The 12,834-nt window shown below is 28.9% G+C and overlaps 6 protein-coding genes across 6 annotated transcripts; 2 read left to right on the forward strand and 4 right to left on the reverse strand.

The window, feature by feature from the left end:
- Window positions 1-273: 273 nt before the first annotated feature.
- On the forward strand, window positions 274-954 carry BX663DRAFT_437751 (ankyrin repeat-containing domain protein; the record flags this gene model as incomplete). The annotated part of the gene is made up of 3 exons (XM_051523244.1): window positions 274-433; window positions 529-671; window positions 784-954. The coding sequence occupies 3 exons, from the start codon at window positions 274-276 to the stop codon at window positions 952-954; spliced, it is 474 nt and encodes a 157-aa protein (XP_051381121.1).
- Window positions 955-1,166: 212 nt separating this feature from the next.
- On the forward strand, window positions 1,167-4,429 carry BX663DRAFT_553383 (uncharacterized protein; the record flags this gene model as incomplete). The annotated part of the gene is made up of 6 exons (XM_051531442.1): window positions 1,167-1,236; window positions 1,354-1,420; window positions 1,480-1,701; window positions 1,769-2,931; window positions 3,246-3,457; window positions 3,566-4,429. The coding sequence occupies 6 exons, from the start codon at window positions 1,167-1,169 to the stop codon at window positions 4,427-4,429; spliced, it is 2,598 nt and encodes an 865-aa protein (XP_051381122.1).
- Window positions 4,430-4,553: 124 nt separating this feature from the next.
- BX663DRAFT_113336 (WD40-repeat-containing domain protein) lies at window positions 4,554-7,057 on the reverse strand. Its single transcript, XM_051521498.1, has 8 exons — window positions 6,948-7,057; window positions 6,692-6,853; window positions 6,522-6,642; window positions 6,088-6,462; window positions 5,798-6,015; window positions 5,697-5,714; window positions 5,076-5,630; window positions 4,554-5,011 (listed from the first exon to the last, which is right to left on the reverse strand). Exons 3-8 carry the CDS (start codon window positions 6,567-6,569, stop codon window positions 4,642-4,644), a joined length of 1,584 nt encoding a protein of 527 aa, XP_051381123.1. The 5' UTR covers window positions 6,570-6,642; window positions 6,692-6,853; window positions 6,948-7,057; the 3' UTR covers window positions 4,554-4,641.
- A 42-nt stretch (window positions 7,058-7,099) lies between these two features.
- BX663DRAFT_515077 (uncharacterized protein) lies at window positions 7,100-7,507 on the reverse strand. The gene has a single exon (XM_051528380.1). The coding sequence runs from the start codon at window positions 7,432-7,434 to the stop codon at window positions 7,165-7,167; it is 270 nt and encodes an 89-aa protein (XP_051381124.1). The 5' UTR covers window positions 7,435-7,507; the 3' UTR covers window positions 7,100-7,164.
- Window positions 7,508-7,743: 236 nt separating this feature from the next.
- On the reverse strand, window positions 7,744-8,931 carry BX663DRAFT_515079 (uncharacterized protein). The gene has a single exon (XM_051528381.1). It carries the CDS (start codon window positions 8,807-8,809, stop codon window positions 7,766-7,768), a length of 1,044 nt encoding a protein of 347 aa, XP_051381125.1. The 5' UTR covers window positions 8,810-8,931; the 3' UTR covers window positions 7,744-7,765.
- A 3,361-nt stretch (window positions 8,932-12,292) lies between these two features.
- BX663DRAFT_515082 (uncharacterized protein) lies at window positions 12,293-12,764 on the reverse strand. Its single transcript, XM_051528382.1, has one exon. It carries the CDS (start codon window positions 12,564-12,566, stop codon window positions 12,387-12,389), a length of 180 nt encoding a protein of 59 aa, XP_051381126.1. The 5' UTR covers window positions 12,567-12,764; the 3' UTR covers window positions 12,293-12,386.
- Window positions 12,765-12,834: the final 70 nt, after the last annotated feature.

Genomic DNA, 12,834 nt, shown 5'->3' on the forward strand with positions numbered 1-12,834 from the left:
TATACTGATTATGCTATCATTATATTAGACTAACTATGGGCCTTTTAAAGTCTGAGTTGAAAGAGTTTCTACTCTAATAGAGGGTTAACCGAAATAGCAATCCAGCAAGATGTTTCTTAAACAAATATCTAAACAGATATTTTGCGTTTAAAATTGTCATCGCACACCAAAAAATTTCAAAGCCTCAATTTTTTTTTCTTTCTTTTCTTTTCTTTTCTTATTATACTCCATACTACATTTTTTCCTTTTATAACATAAAAATTTATAATCATCATGACCGATCACGCAGAATTACTTGACGATCTTATTTATTTTGCTCGTGCTGGTGAACTTGAAGATATTAAAGAGCTTAAGCTTTCTCCTGAAACTTTAGTTGAAAAAGATGAATCTGGCAAAACTGCTCTTCATATGGCCAGTGCTAATAATCATGTTGGTAAATTGAAGATTGTTTATTAAAATAAATATCCCACTCTTTCAAAATTAATATTTTTTCTTTAAAAAAAAATTAAAATAAATAAATTCAAATAGATATTGTTACTTACATTGTAGAACAGCTTTCAACATTAGATGAAAAAAAGAAAGTCGAGTTAATTAACATTAAAAACGATCAAGGAAATACACCACTTCATTGGGCTGCATTAAATGGACACTATGATGTTGTAGAGATCTTAGTAAAGAATGGTGCTGATTGTAAGGTAACGAACAAAGAATCAAATAATAGAAAAACACATTACATTGATTAATATATATATTTATATACATGTCTATTTTATATGTTTATAGATTAAAAATAATATGAACATTTCACCTATATATGAAGCACAACAAAGAAATCATGAAAAGATAGCTGAATACTTTTTGAATACGATGGTTGAAGATGAGCCTGAAGAACCAATTGCTGAAGATGAGCAATATGTTGAAACGGGTGTGCCTGAAAGTGGTAGTGGCAATTAATAAATATATTTTTAGATAATAAATTGTATACAAATTACTATAGAAGTACACATATTTGATTTGTATACTCTTTACTATTTTTGGAATGTTTTGACATATATAAAAAAGAGAAAGTATAAAAAGACATCATTTTTCCTTCATTTCCTTTTTGTTTATTCCTTTTTCTTTTCTCAATTTCTTCCTTTCTTTTCTTTTACTTGTTCTTATTTATTATGGGTTTTTGTAATCGTTGTGGTGAAATAACGACCGGAAAATGCAAGAAATGTGGTGGAAGATCAGTAGGTAAATTATAACTTAATAATTGCATATTATTTTCTGTACTTTAACTTTTTTTTTTTTTTTTTTTTTTTTTTTTTTTTTTTTTTTTTTTTTTTTAAATACATAAATATACAAGTGCAGAATCTACAATTAGTAGTTTGATTTCAGAAAGAAATACCGTCTCAGTTGTTGATAGATGGCAATCACAGTAAAGTATTAGAAACATTTCTATTCATTGTTAAAGCCTTATTTATTGATTATGATTAGGTACGCAGGCACGATATTGTCACCTGATGAAATCATTGTTAAAAAATCACCTACAGCAAAAAGAATACCTGTTACTCAATCTACATTTTATAATTCATTGAATATCAAGAAGAATGTATGTAGTTGTTGCAGTAAATCATTAGATTACAAAACAACGATTATGGAAAATAATATACATTATTGTAAAGAATGTCATATCAAATTATTTACTAAAGGAGAATGGTAAATACCTACAAATATATATGTATTCTACATTTTTGTTTCTTACATACACTATGTATATACATAGTCCTACATGCCATAAAGCTGTCTCAGAATTGGATAAATTTATTGAATATGCCAATAAAATATGGCATACTCCTTGCTTTATATGCTTTAATTGCCAGATACCACTTGATAAAGATCCATTAGTAGACCTTAGAAATCGACCTTGCTGTGAGACTTGCTTTATGGCTCAAGCTGGAAAACGCCATCAAGATGAAAAGGATCAAAAAATTGAAGATATACAACAGTCATCTTCTCTAAAACAACAATTTGACTCTTACTCATCACAGTCAAGTCTTTCGACCCTAAGTTCTTCTTCATCTACGCTTGATTTTTACAATAACAATAATCAAAGAAAATTCTCAAGACCACGTATCTTGGATCAAAGCTTATTTGCTCTACCTTCTCTTACTCGCTCATCTTCATTTCCTATAGAGGAACAAGAGGAGAAGAAAAGATCAAAACCTATCCATCATCAGTCTCAAAAACTTGAATCTATCTTTATACCGCCTAATCCCTCATCATCATTACCTTTACACACGACTATCGATCAACAAAATCATAATACCCCCATTTCTCAAAAATCATCCTCTTTCCTCTTTCAAACTTCTTGTCATCATTGCCATCGTCCTTTAGGTGACGCGACAGAAAAGAAAGTCAAAGTCCCACTTGGTGATGGCCGTCAACAGCAGCAGCAGCACTATGTATGGTTTCACAAATCCTGTTTCCTTTGCAGCAAATGCCGCAAACCCTTTCAAAAGGAGGATGGTCAACAATGCAAAACAGATGGTACTTCCTTTTATCATTCACGCTGTAATTTTATTAATTGTGAAGGATGTCAGAGAGCTATTCAAGAAGACTCTTTTAAATTCAATGATAAACACTATCATTTCGATTGTTTCAAGTGTTATGCGAATGGATGTAAAATACGATTAGGTGAGCCAGTCTTTGAGATAGGAGGGCATCCTTTTTGTGGTTCTTGCCATCTTTTAGCAACAAAACCCAAATCCATATCTAGTTTGCCTAAATTAGGTGGTTCAAAGAGATGTCCAAGATGTAAAGGAAATATTTCGATTATGGATGATACGCCTGGCCCCTTGGCAACTCGTTGGCATAAAAAATGTTTATCTTGTGCCAAATGTTCAAAACAGTTGGACTCAGCTGCCAAAATGAGACAAGGAAATCAAGGTGAATCACTGGTTTATTGTAGAAATTGCATTATACATGTATGTTGATATAATAAATATAAGCGCTGCATTTTATTTGTATTTTTTTTTTTTTCTTCTATTTTTCTTTTTCTTTGGACGACGACTACGACAACCCCGCTTTTTTGAATTTAACATTTAAATTTGTATTACAACAAAGCCTTCTTTCTCTCCTTCTCTCTCTTTTTTTTTCTTATTTTTCTTATTTTTCTTTCTTTCTTTCTTTCTTTCTTTATAAATATATAATTTAATTCATCATGACTGAAAGCCCATTGGAAGTTACATCTAATAATACAGAACAACAACAAGAAAGCCATTCAGATGAAGACCAACTTAGTCTTCGTTCTTTAGTGTCTACTAAAGAAGCAGGCGTTATTATTGGAAAGGGGGGTAAAAATGTTGCCGAGCTAAGAGAGTCTACTGGGGTTAGAGCAGGTGTATCTAAAGTTGTTCAAGGTATTCATGATCGTGTATTAACTGTAAGTGGTACATTAGAAGGAGTTGCTAAAGTAAGTTTTAAACGTAATGTCATGTAGACATGTTTGAATTAAATGATGTGTGTGTACAAATATTTGTATATATTCCTTTTTTTTTATTATTATTATTTACCTTTATAGGCTTATTCATTGATTGCTCATACTATATTGGATAATCCTACTTCAATTTCTATTACTAATACTATGAATGATAATCATAATCAAACTACTCTACGTTTATTAATATCACATAATTTAATGGGTACTGTCATTGGTAGACAAGGGGCAAAGATTAAACATATACAAGACATAACAGGTGTACGTATGATAGCTTCTAAAACTTTATTACCTCAAAGTACAGAGCGTGTTGTTGAGATTCGTGGCACGACAGAAGCTATTGAAAAAGCCATTTTGGAAATAGGTTCTTGTTTAATTGAAGATAAAGAAAGGTCTTATGGCACCATTTTATATAATCCTATAAAGGTCATAAATGAACCTTGGATAAATAATAGGCGTAACAATAACAATAGAAATAATAATATTACAAATGGATTTATTCGTACTGGAAATGGAACTGACTTCAATCATAAACGTCATAATAATAGCACTTATTATCCAATGAACAATCATCATTATCATCATCAACAACAGCAACAACAACAAACTACACGTCGTTCACCTTATACAGTCACTACAAATAATAATAATAATAATAATAATACTCGTATTCAACATATCTCAATTCCTAGTGATATGGTTGGTTGTATTATTGGTAAAGGTGGTTCAAAAATATCAGAGATTCGTCAATTATCTGGTTCACGTATATCCATTGCTAAAGTGCCTCATGATAATACAGGAGAAAGAATGTTTACTATCCAAGGTACCTTGGAATCAAATGAAAAAGCACTCTATTTACTTTATGGTCAACTTGAGAATGAAAAAGAACGTCGACTTCGAACTGTTATGTTACATGAAGAAGAACAACAAGATGTTACGAATCAATAATTCATATCCATATATATACATATTGCTCACTCTCTCCTTTTCTCTTCTTTCCCCTTCTTCTTTTTGTATAATATGACTCTCTCTCTCTCTCTTTTTTTTTTCTTTTTTTTTTTGTGTGTGTGTGTGTGCGCGCGTAAAGGTCTTCTATTTGTTTTACTCTTTATTATATAAATAGATGAATATACATACATATCATCAAAATGTTATCCATGTTATACGAGTGTTTTTACAACTTCATCCTTTTTAACTGCATAATCAAGCCAATTTAACATACGATCATTTGAAAGAGTAACGACAGTATTCGTATTGTTTATAAATAAGGCTCTTAAATTACGTGTTTTAGCTGGCGTATCCATCGAAAATGATAAATTACGTGATACACCCACATAGCGAATATCCCAAAAGTTTAACCGACTTGCAGCTTGAGTACCACAACAGACTGTATATCCATTGAAATGCATTTCAGGTTTAATATAACGTGATAAATTTTCATTTTCTGTTTGTCCAAATTTTAATTTGAAACAGGTAGGCTCTGGACATCGTCGATCATAGATAAGAAACTGTTCTCGCTTCGTTGCCATCCTATAACGATAATCATATAAATAAATGAATAAATAAATAAATAAAAAAAGTCAATCATTATTACGTAAGTAATAAAATATTCGGATTCACTGGACTTTGTGAAATATGATTCACACGATGATCTAATCTTATTAGGCGTGTCGTATAGGATGTTTGTAGGTCGAAAGTCAAGAATCTTTCATCTGCACCACCTGAAAATAATAAGTTATGATATTTATCATAAAATAGGGATTGAATACTTGATGTATGTTGAGAAATCCCTAAGCGATAGACACTGTCCACTTGAAAGTTCTCATGTGCTGATCCACGTTTTAAATTCCACATGTAGACACTTTTATCATATCCACCAGTCACAAAGCTACTTTTCTCCATATTTTTTGTATTGTATACCCCTGAGGTTTCTACTGAAGCAACTACTGAAATACCGCCCTCATGAGGTGTATCATTGAGTGTCTGGATTCGACCTTCAACATTAGAATTGGTAACATTGCATAAATGAACTAACTTGATGGGTTCATTCGATTTGGATGGTGTGCATACTAAAGTAGAAGGTGTAGCCCAACAAATGTCTTCAATCCAAGAATCAAAAATATGATTTTGTCCTATAGTTTTAATTTTTCTGTCAAAATATAAGAATATAAGTAAAAATACTTTTTTTTTTTTTTAAGACTTTTAGATAATTTACTGTCTACTTGAAGAGTTCCTATAGCAAAACGTTTAGCAATACATACACACACACATATATATATACATATATATATTATTCATAAGTAACTATATTTATACCAGAAATGTAATTCTCCATCTAACGATGTCGTGATCATCAATTCACTCATTGCTTGACCAAGACTATCACCTGCAATATTATATAATATAGATCTCGGCTTTTTATTAAACATGATACTTCCTTGTTGCTTACGTACAGTGAAAATATCCATTGTGTCATTTGTACCAAAGTCGAGTTCTGTATACACTTTTTTGACAGCATTCATTTTTGGTGCAGTCTACAGATAGATTGTGTATATTTAAAAAACAAATCAGAACCAATCTTTTGAAAATCATACATTAGATCATACCTTCTTTACTGTTCCAGTATTAGTAATAAGCTTTGAAGTAGAAGGTTGATTTTGTATATTATACATGAAAACATCTTGCTGATCTTCCATCTGTTCATCATCACTTGATTCCACTACAATTCTACGCTGTTTCTGTTTACTAGTACGTGAAGAATCATTAATTGTATTAAATGGAACACTTCGTTTTGCTAGTTGACGAACAGGCGATTTTGAGCTTTTTGGTGTGTCGTTCATATCTATCTTTAAATTTTCATCGTTTTGCCCTGATAGTAGCTTAGCGTGATAATTAATTAATTGACTTGTTCTTTTCATAGATTTATTCAGATGTTTAAATTTTTCAAAATATCTTCTTTGTCTAGATTGTTGCTTCTCAAACTACAAATAAAGATTAGCGATTGCAATAATTAGTATAATAATTAGTTATATATCTATACCCTTAATAATAAATATTGCAAGTTATTACTGATTTGAGTTGCATTCATGTCTTGTTGATGAATCAATTGAAGCCCCAAGACTTCATCTTCATCCTCACTACTACTACTACTACTACTACTACTACTATTACTACTGTTAATAGTATATTGATTCTCTATTGTATTCATACTCGTGTCTTTGTTATCTTTACTACGCGTCTCTGGTTGTTTGTTATTATTTGATGAGTCTGCAGTGATTCCATTAGAAGTTATAATTAAAGATTGATCTGAAGTTGTAGAAGTCTTATTACTCATTGAACTTTCTTGTTGATTATCATTTCTTAAATAAGAATCTAATAATGTTTTCATGTCAATAAAAAAAAAACTTAAAATCACAAGCAAAGCAAAACTTGTTGTTACATATATTTATTTATTTTTAGCTTTTACTTAATGTTTCTTCTGTATTCTCCACCTTTAAAGTAGATGCAGAAAATAATGAACGAGGTAATAAGGAATCTTTGTTACTCATTTAAACAAAGTTTTTTTTTTTAAAAAAAAAAGAAATTAAAAAAAAAAAAAGAAATTAAAAAAAAAAAAAAAAATGTATACATGCGTTTTATTTTAATAATTTAATACTTTGTGGTATTGTGTCCAGTCACAGATTTTATGAATTATTGTCAGAACCCACTTCAAATCCACAATAACAGACACCTTCTTGACAAACAACACGAAGATCACCTACAATAGAGGCTACACGGGACCTTCTACAACGCTCAGCACAATTTGATAATTCACCAGTACATGAGACATCGCAATTTTCTTCTCTTTTAGCAAATATCTCCAAACCTGTTGCTTTAGTCCTTTGATAACTGCCTGCTTCACATAACGATAGAGCCAATATCATTAAGCATAAAATGTATAATGTAATCTTCATGTTTTTTTCTTTACTTGAACAATAGTAATGAGAAAAGAAAGAAGTAAAAAAAAAAAAAAATAAGAAAACAAAACGTGTGTTCTATTTAATATAAGTGAGGAGAGTTATAAAAGGAGAAGAAGGAGGAAGAGGTAAAGAAAACAAACTATAAAATGTTATCTCCTTTATAAAATAATAGCAAATGACGCCAAAAAAATAAATAAAGAGGAGTATATGTACAAGTAAACTTGATGACATATACTAAATAAGATAATTATACAAGCAACAAATAGCAAAAAAGGGAGAAAAAGTGTATATAAATACTAGTTTTTTTTTCTTCTTCTTTTTTCTTTTAGTCTCCTAAAGACTGCCTCCTAGAAGATGATGAACTATGATTCACTTCAAAAGGTAAGATATAATGAGGGGGTGCACTCGGAGTGTAAGCAGGTGGAGGCGTTTCATCTATTTCAGTTACTATTGCAGGAGATGTTAAAAGGGTATGATCTGTGGTTATATACCTTGAACAATGATGGTGATGAAGAGAATTTGAATTTAATATTTCTATGTTATCTTGCATGGTATCTAACTCTTTCTCTGTAGGTGCAGAAGGAGCTGTAAAGTGTTGTGAGCCTACTGACATGATAGAATGACGTCTAGGCTGTAAATATAAAATAGTATTATCATTATCATCCTCTTCAAGTAATTCAAGCGCAGATGGTGCCGAGGGTTCAATAAAAGTCTGAGCGACATTATTAGGAAAAGATGGTTGCTGTGGTGGTACTAAGATAGAGGAGTGACTATGGATAGACGATGAATCTATTCTAATTGTATTAGATTCGCCTCTTCGTTGGTTATTAGCATTCAATTCAAAGGTACTATTATTACTACTGTGATCTGTTTCTTTTCGTCTTATCTTTTCATTCCTTGATCTCATTCTAATGAAAATGATAATGGTCGTAATAACAGCCATGAATCCTAACCCGCCTACTAAAGATAATATAATAATCATTCTCTTTAATGCCTGTTGATCATTTTTTAGATTTTCTTCTAATTTTTTATCACTCATATTATCGGTTGTATTCAATGGCTGTTGTTCACTAGAACTTGTACGAAATGTGTTATGGTTACTAGTTGTTGGAATTAGTAGAAAAGAGGAACTTGGTATATTTTTATCAATATCTGTCGTGTAAAGTATATCAACTTCTGCAGTCGTAACGGGAATACTTGAAGATATTTCTTTGTCTTTATCATTTTTTACAGTTTTAGTTGGCAATGCATCCTTTTCAATAGATGAGATTTCATATTCTCCAACATTGTCAATCAGATCAGTTTTAATTGTAAATGTACAATAAATTAACGTTAACAATGAAAATATAAAATAAGATAGTACTTTCATATTTTATGAAGGAAAGAAATGAATGTCTATGTGTATATAAACACACACATAAAAAAAAAGAAAAGAAAAGGAAAATTCTTAAGGAGGTTTAAGGAAAGTAAAGAATAAGAAGAGAAGAAAACGTATAATTGTTAGTAACTGAAAGATAAGGAAATATGAATATATTTTATTTTATTTTCGTTATTTGTGTAATTGTGCAGTTCAGATGACTCTTTTTCTCCATTAACAAGAGATATGATTATACAATTTGCAGTCTCAAAAAAAGTCAAAAATTAGAACGAATGCAAAAAAAAAAAGAAAAAAGAAATGGTATTAAAGTAAATAAATATAAAAAGAAGGCACACTAATATAATAGGCTCATACTCTTTTTTAGCTATGTATTGCAAAACGAATGATAAAATATAAATTTAATCCAATTCTAGTAGTTGAAATAAGACGTAGATTTAACTATTTCAATAGTATGTAAAGTGAGCATATCTTTTTTGGGGGAACTTTTGTTTAATATACTCTACATAATACGCTTGACTAAATTCAAGAAGACAAATGGTAGTGTAGTGTAGTGTAGTGTAGTGTAGTGTATTTACTCTTTATATCAATCTTTTACCATTACTCTTATCTAACCTGTTCATTTAATTGTTAGTAGGAATATATAAATAGATTCAAATATAATTAATCAAATATATGATTATTTTCATTTATAACTTACACAAGTTTACTTTGAAGAATAATTTCACTTGAACTCTGGTGCATATTCAGTTATAAAAGTCTAATATATTCGTTGAGAGTATGTACTGAATTTAGATATTTTTGTGTGATATCCCCTCTTTCTATTAACAAAAGCAACTGGTAGTGTAATATTAGGATAAGCTTTTTCTTCTTGAAGATGATCAAATAACAATTCAAAAATATTTAAGTCTTCATAGTTGATACTTTGTGTAAAAAATGTATGTTGGTTTATATATTATTATCGTATTTATTAAAAGAAAGGAACTAAAATAAATATTGTCTATTTAGTTATACTAATCAAGTAAAATATACCTCTTCATGAAATAAGTATCTATATTAGCTACAAACTACTTTTATTAAATTCGTAAATATGTATACATATATATATCTCAAAGTAAGCCTTGTCTTATCTCAAAAGTCATTACAAGTGTAAGATATAATATTTATACAAATATAAGGAAATTTACATACCAATCATGAGAAAACATTCTGCTAGTAGCAAAAGTAAAGCCATATTTGACACTCTGTATTACATAATCAAACAATGATGGACTAGTTGTGGTGGTGCCAGAATACATTAACAGTAAAATATAAGAATAAAACTGATTCCTATCAATTCAAAATATTTGTTTTAACGGGGTTTACCAACTGTATTTAGAATATTCAACACATTTATTCTCTTTCAAGAAGGGTTAATAAAGTTCATTTTAATTTGTAGCTTACTCATTTCACACCTTTGCACATCATACCTCAAGTTGCTAATCTAAAGAGATAATAAAGTTCTTAAGAACTGTTAGATTACGTGTATATATTAACTTGTTAAATTTAGTTATAAATTCCTTTGCTAATATCCATTATTTAATTTACATATAGCATATGGAGTCTGTATACATTTTCTAAAGCTTCCTTCTAGATATATAAACAAATATACAAATATACATTCCATGTATTATTTTAGAAGAATGTATACATAGATAATGTAGTAGATGTTCACACTTATAAAGCCAGATGTTTATTCCTACTTTGGAATCTTTTTTCAATAATCGTAATAATGATGTTTAATAGAAATGTTCAAATTTTGAAAACTTAAAAATTATTTTAGTATAATTAATTCTATGATATAGAGCGTAATATAAACGCGTTTTTTTTTATTAAGCTTAATTATATTGATATTTATATTATTATCATTCTCAATAGCTTGCTTTCTTTTACATTCTTATACTTTAATATAATATAGGCTTATGCTGAGATTGTATTATTATTATTATTTATAAGAAATTAAAGGCTTATGATTTATTGCTCATGATATTCAACATAATAATAAAAAAAAAGACGATATTATATGTGACAATTAAATAATTTATTATTTATTAAAAATTACAGAAGAGTAACCTTCCTCCTGTTGAGGCTAGTAGATTTACTTACCTATATTTTATTCTTTAGTATAAAATTAGTATTAGTTAATTTTAATGTTAGATATAATTTATATTATGTTTATTTACCTATTGCTGGTTTGTTTATTCACCACCACCATAACCAAGTAATATCAGAGAAAAATGAGTCCTATATGTATCTATATAAAAAAAAATAACCTCATGAGCTTGCTGAATATTTAAACTCTGCTGCTGAAGTATGGCCTAGGGGGCTGTGTCATGGTCTTCCAAACGCAAGGGAGTCTTGACATCTTTCTTCTTTTCTTCTGCCATTGGACGAGTCCTCACCCCAGATCTTTAATACAACTTGCATACTTCAGCAGCACAAATCTCTTAAGGGTTCCTTAACTTTTAAATATTTTTCACCAAAGATCACCAGAAATTTTGATAATAAAAAAGTAGAGTAGAGTAGATTATAAGAAGAGAGAAGGGTTTGTGTGTGAATAATGAAAGAGAAAAAGAAAATTTGATTGTAGAAAAAGGCCCCTATTTATATTAATTTGAATTTGCTTGGATATACTAATTAAAAGGAGATAGTGTAAATTTAGGCAAGTTATTCATATTGCATTGAATCACATGCATAATTTATTTATTTTTGTACAATGTACTGTACTACTTTCGGAGGAAGGAAGTCCGATTGTTTTTAAGGAGAAAATAACAATAATAATAATACAATTTTATTTACTTATTCCACACTTTGATAAGAATTATTATATTAAAAAATTGTATATTTTTATAATGGATTCTTTTTTTTTTCTTTTTATTTTTTACAAAGGGGAATCTAGAATAAAAGGAGGCGAAATGAATGAGAAGAATGAGAAGAAAAAGAAGAAAAGCCTCATGCAGATATAAACAAAGGAGAAGCATACATACTTGAAACTTGTACATGTTTATTTAAGCATGTAAATAACGTTTTATCAAATGAGGGAATATGACTATTAGAGAATGTATAACATGCTATAATATTATTTTTAACTATGAAAAAGAGCACGACACTTTTTATATAATAAAGTAACTTCAAATATACTTTACAAAAGGGAGAAATAAAATAAACTTTCATTTATTTATTTAATTACAAGTTATAATTTTTACCATTTTCAGAATAGCTTTTGAACTGATCATCCACTTTTTTTTTTTTTTTTTTTTTTTTTTGTTGATCATTTTTGTGTTTCCCCAAAAAAAATAAACCTTTGTCCAGAACAATGTAATTTAACACATATTATTTCTCAAAAAAAAAAAAAAAAAAAAAAAAAAAAAAAAAAAAAACATATATAAAAAGCATGCTATAATGCGAACTACAATATTTTTATCTGGAAGAAGAGTATGTGTATATATTTATTCCACACTATGAGTTGAAAGAAAAAAAAAAAGGGAGGAGGAATAAAAAGGAGAAAACGTTGAAATTAATTATCCAAACTCTAACAGAAAAAAGGGGGACACCAAAGATTAGCATACAAGAAAATTATGTCATAATATGGTGTCTCACTATTTCTACTATAAGCTATATTTGGCATTGCTGTACTATAACTCCTGAAAATATATAAATATACAGATTTATAAAAGAATAAAAAAAAACATGAGTGTAAAAGATAATACATAGAAAGATCATCAAACTCACTACTAAGAAATGCGAAATAATATATTTATTTTATGTAGATAGAGCAAGTTTTGAATAAGTGTGAAGAGAGTAAAAGTCATCAAATAACATTTTTAAACTATTGTTTGGCAGGCACTGTGTTTTTACACGATGATCCACTGTAGGTTTTTCTTCTTTTTATTTTTTTTTTTTATTTTTTTTTTTTTTATTTTTTTTTTTTTATTTTTTTTTTTTTATTTTTTTTTTTTATTTTTTTTTTTTTTTTTATT

This window comes from Cokeromyces recurvatus (assembly GCF_025118155.1).
Source record: "Cokeromyces recurvatus strain NRRL 2243 chromosome Unknown BX663scaffold_19, whole genome shotgun sequence".
NCBI classification, from domain to species: Eukaryota; Fungi; Mucoromycota; class Mucoromycetes; order Mucorales; family Mucoraceae; genus Cokeromyces; species Cokeromyces recurvatus.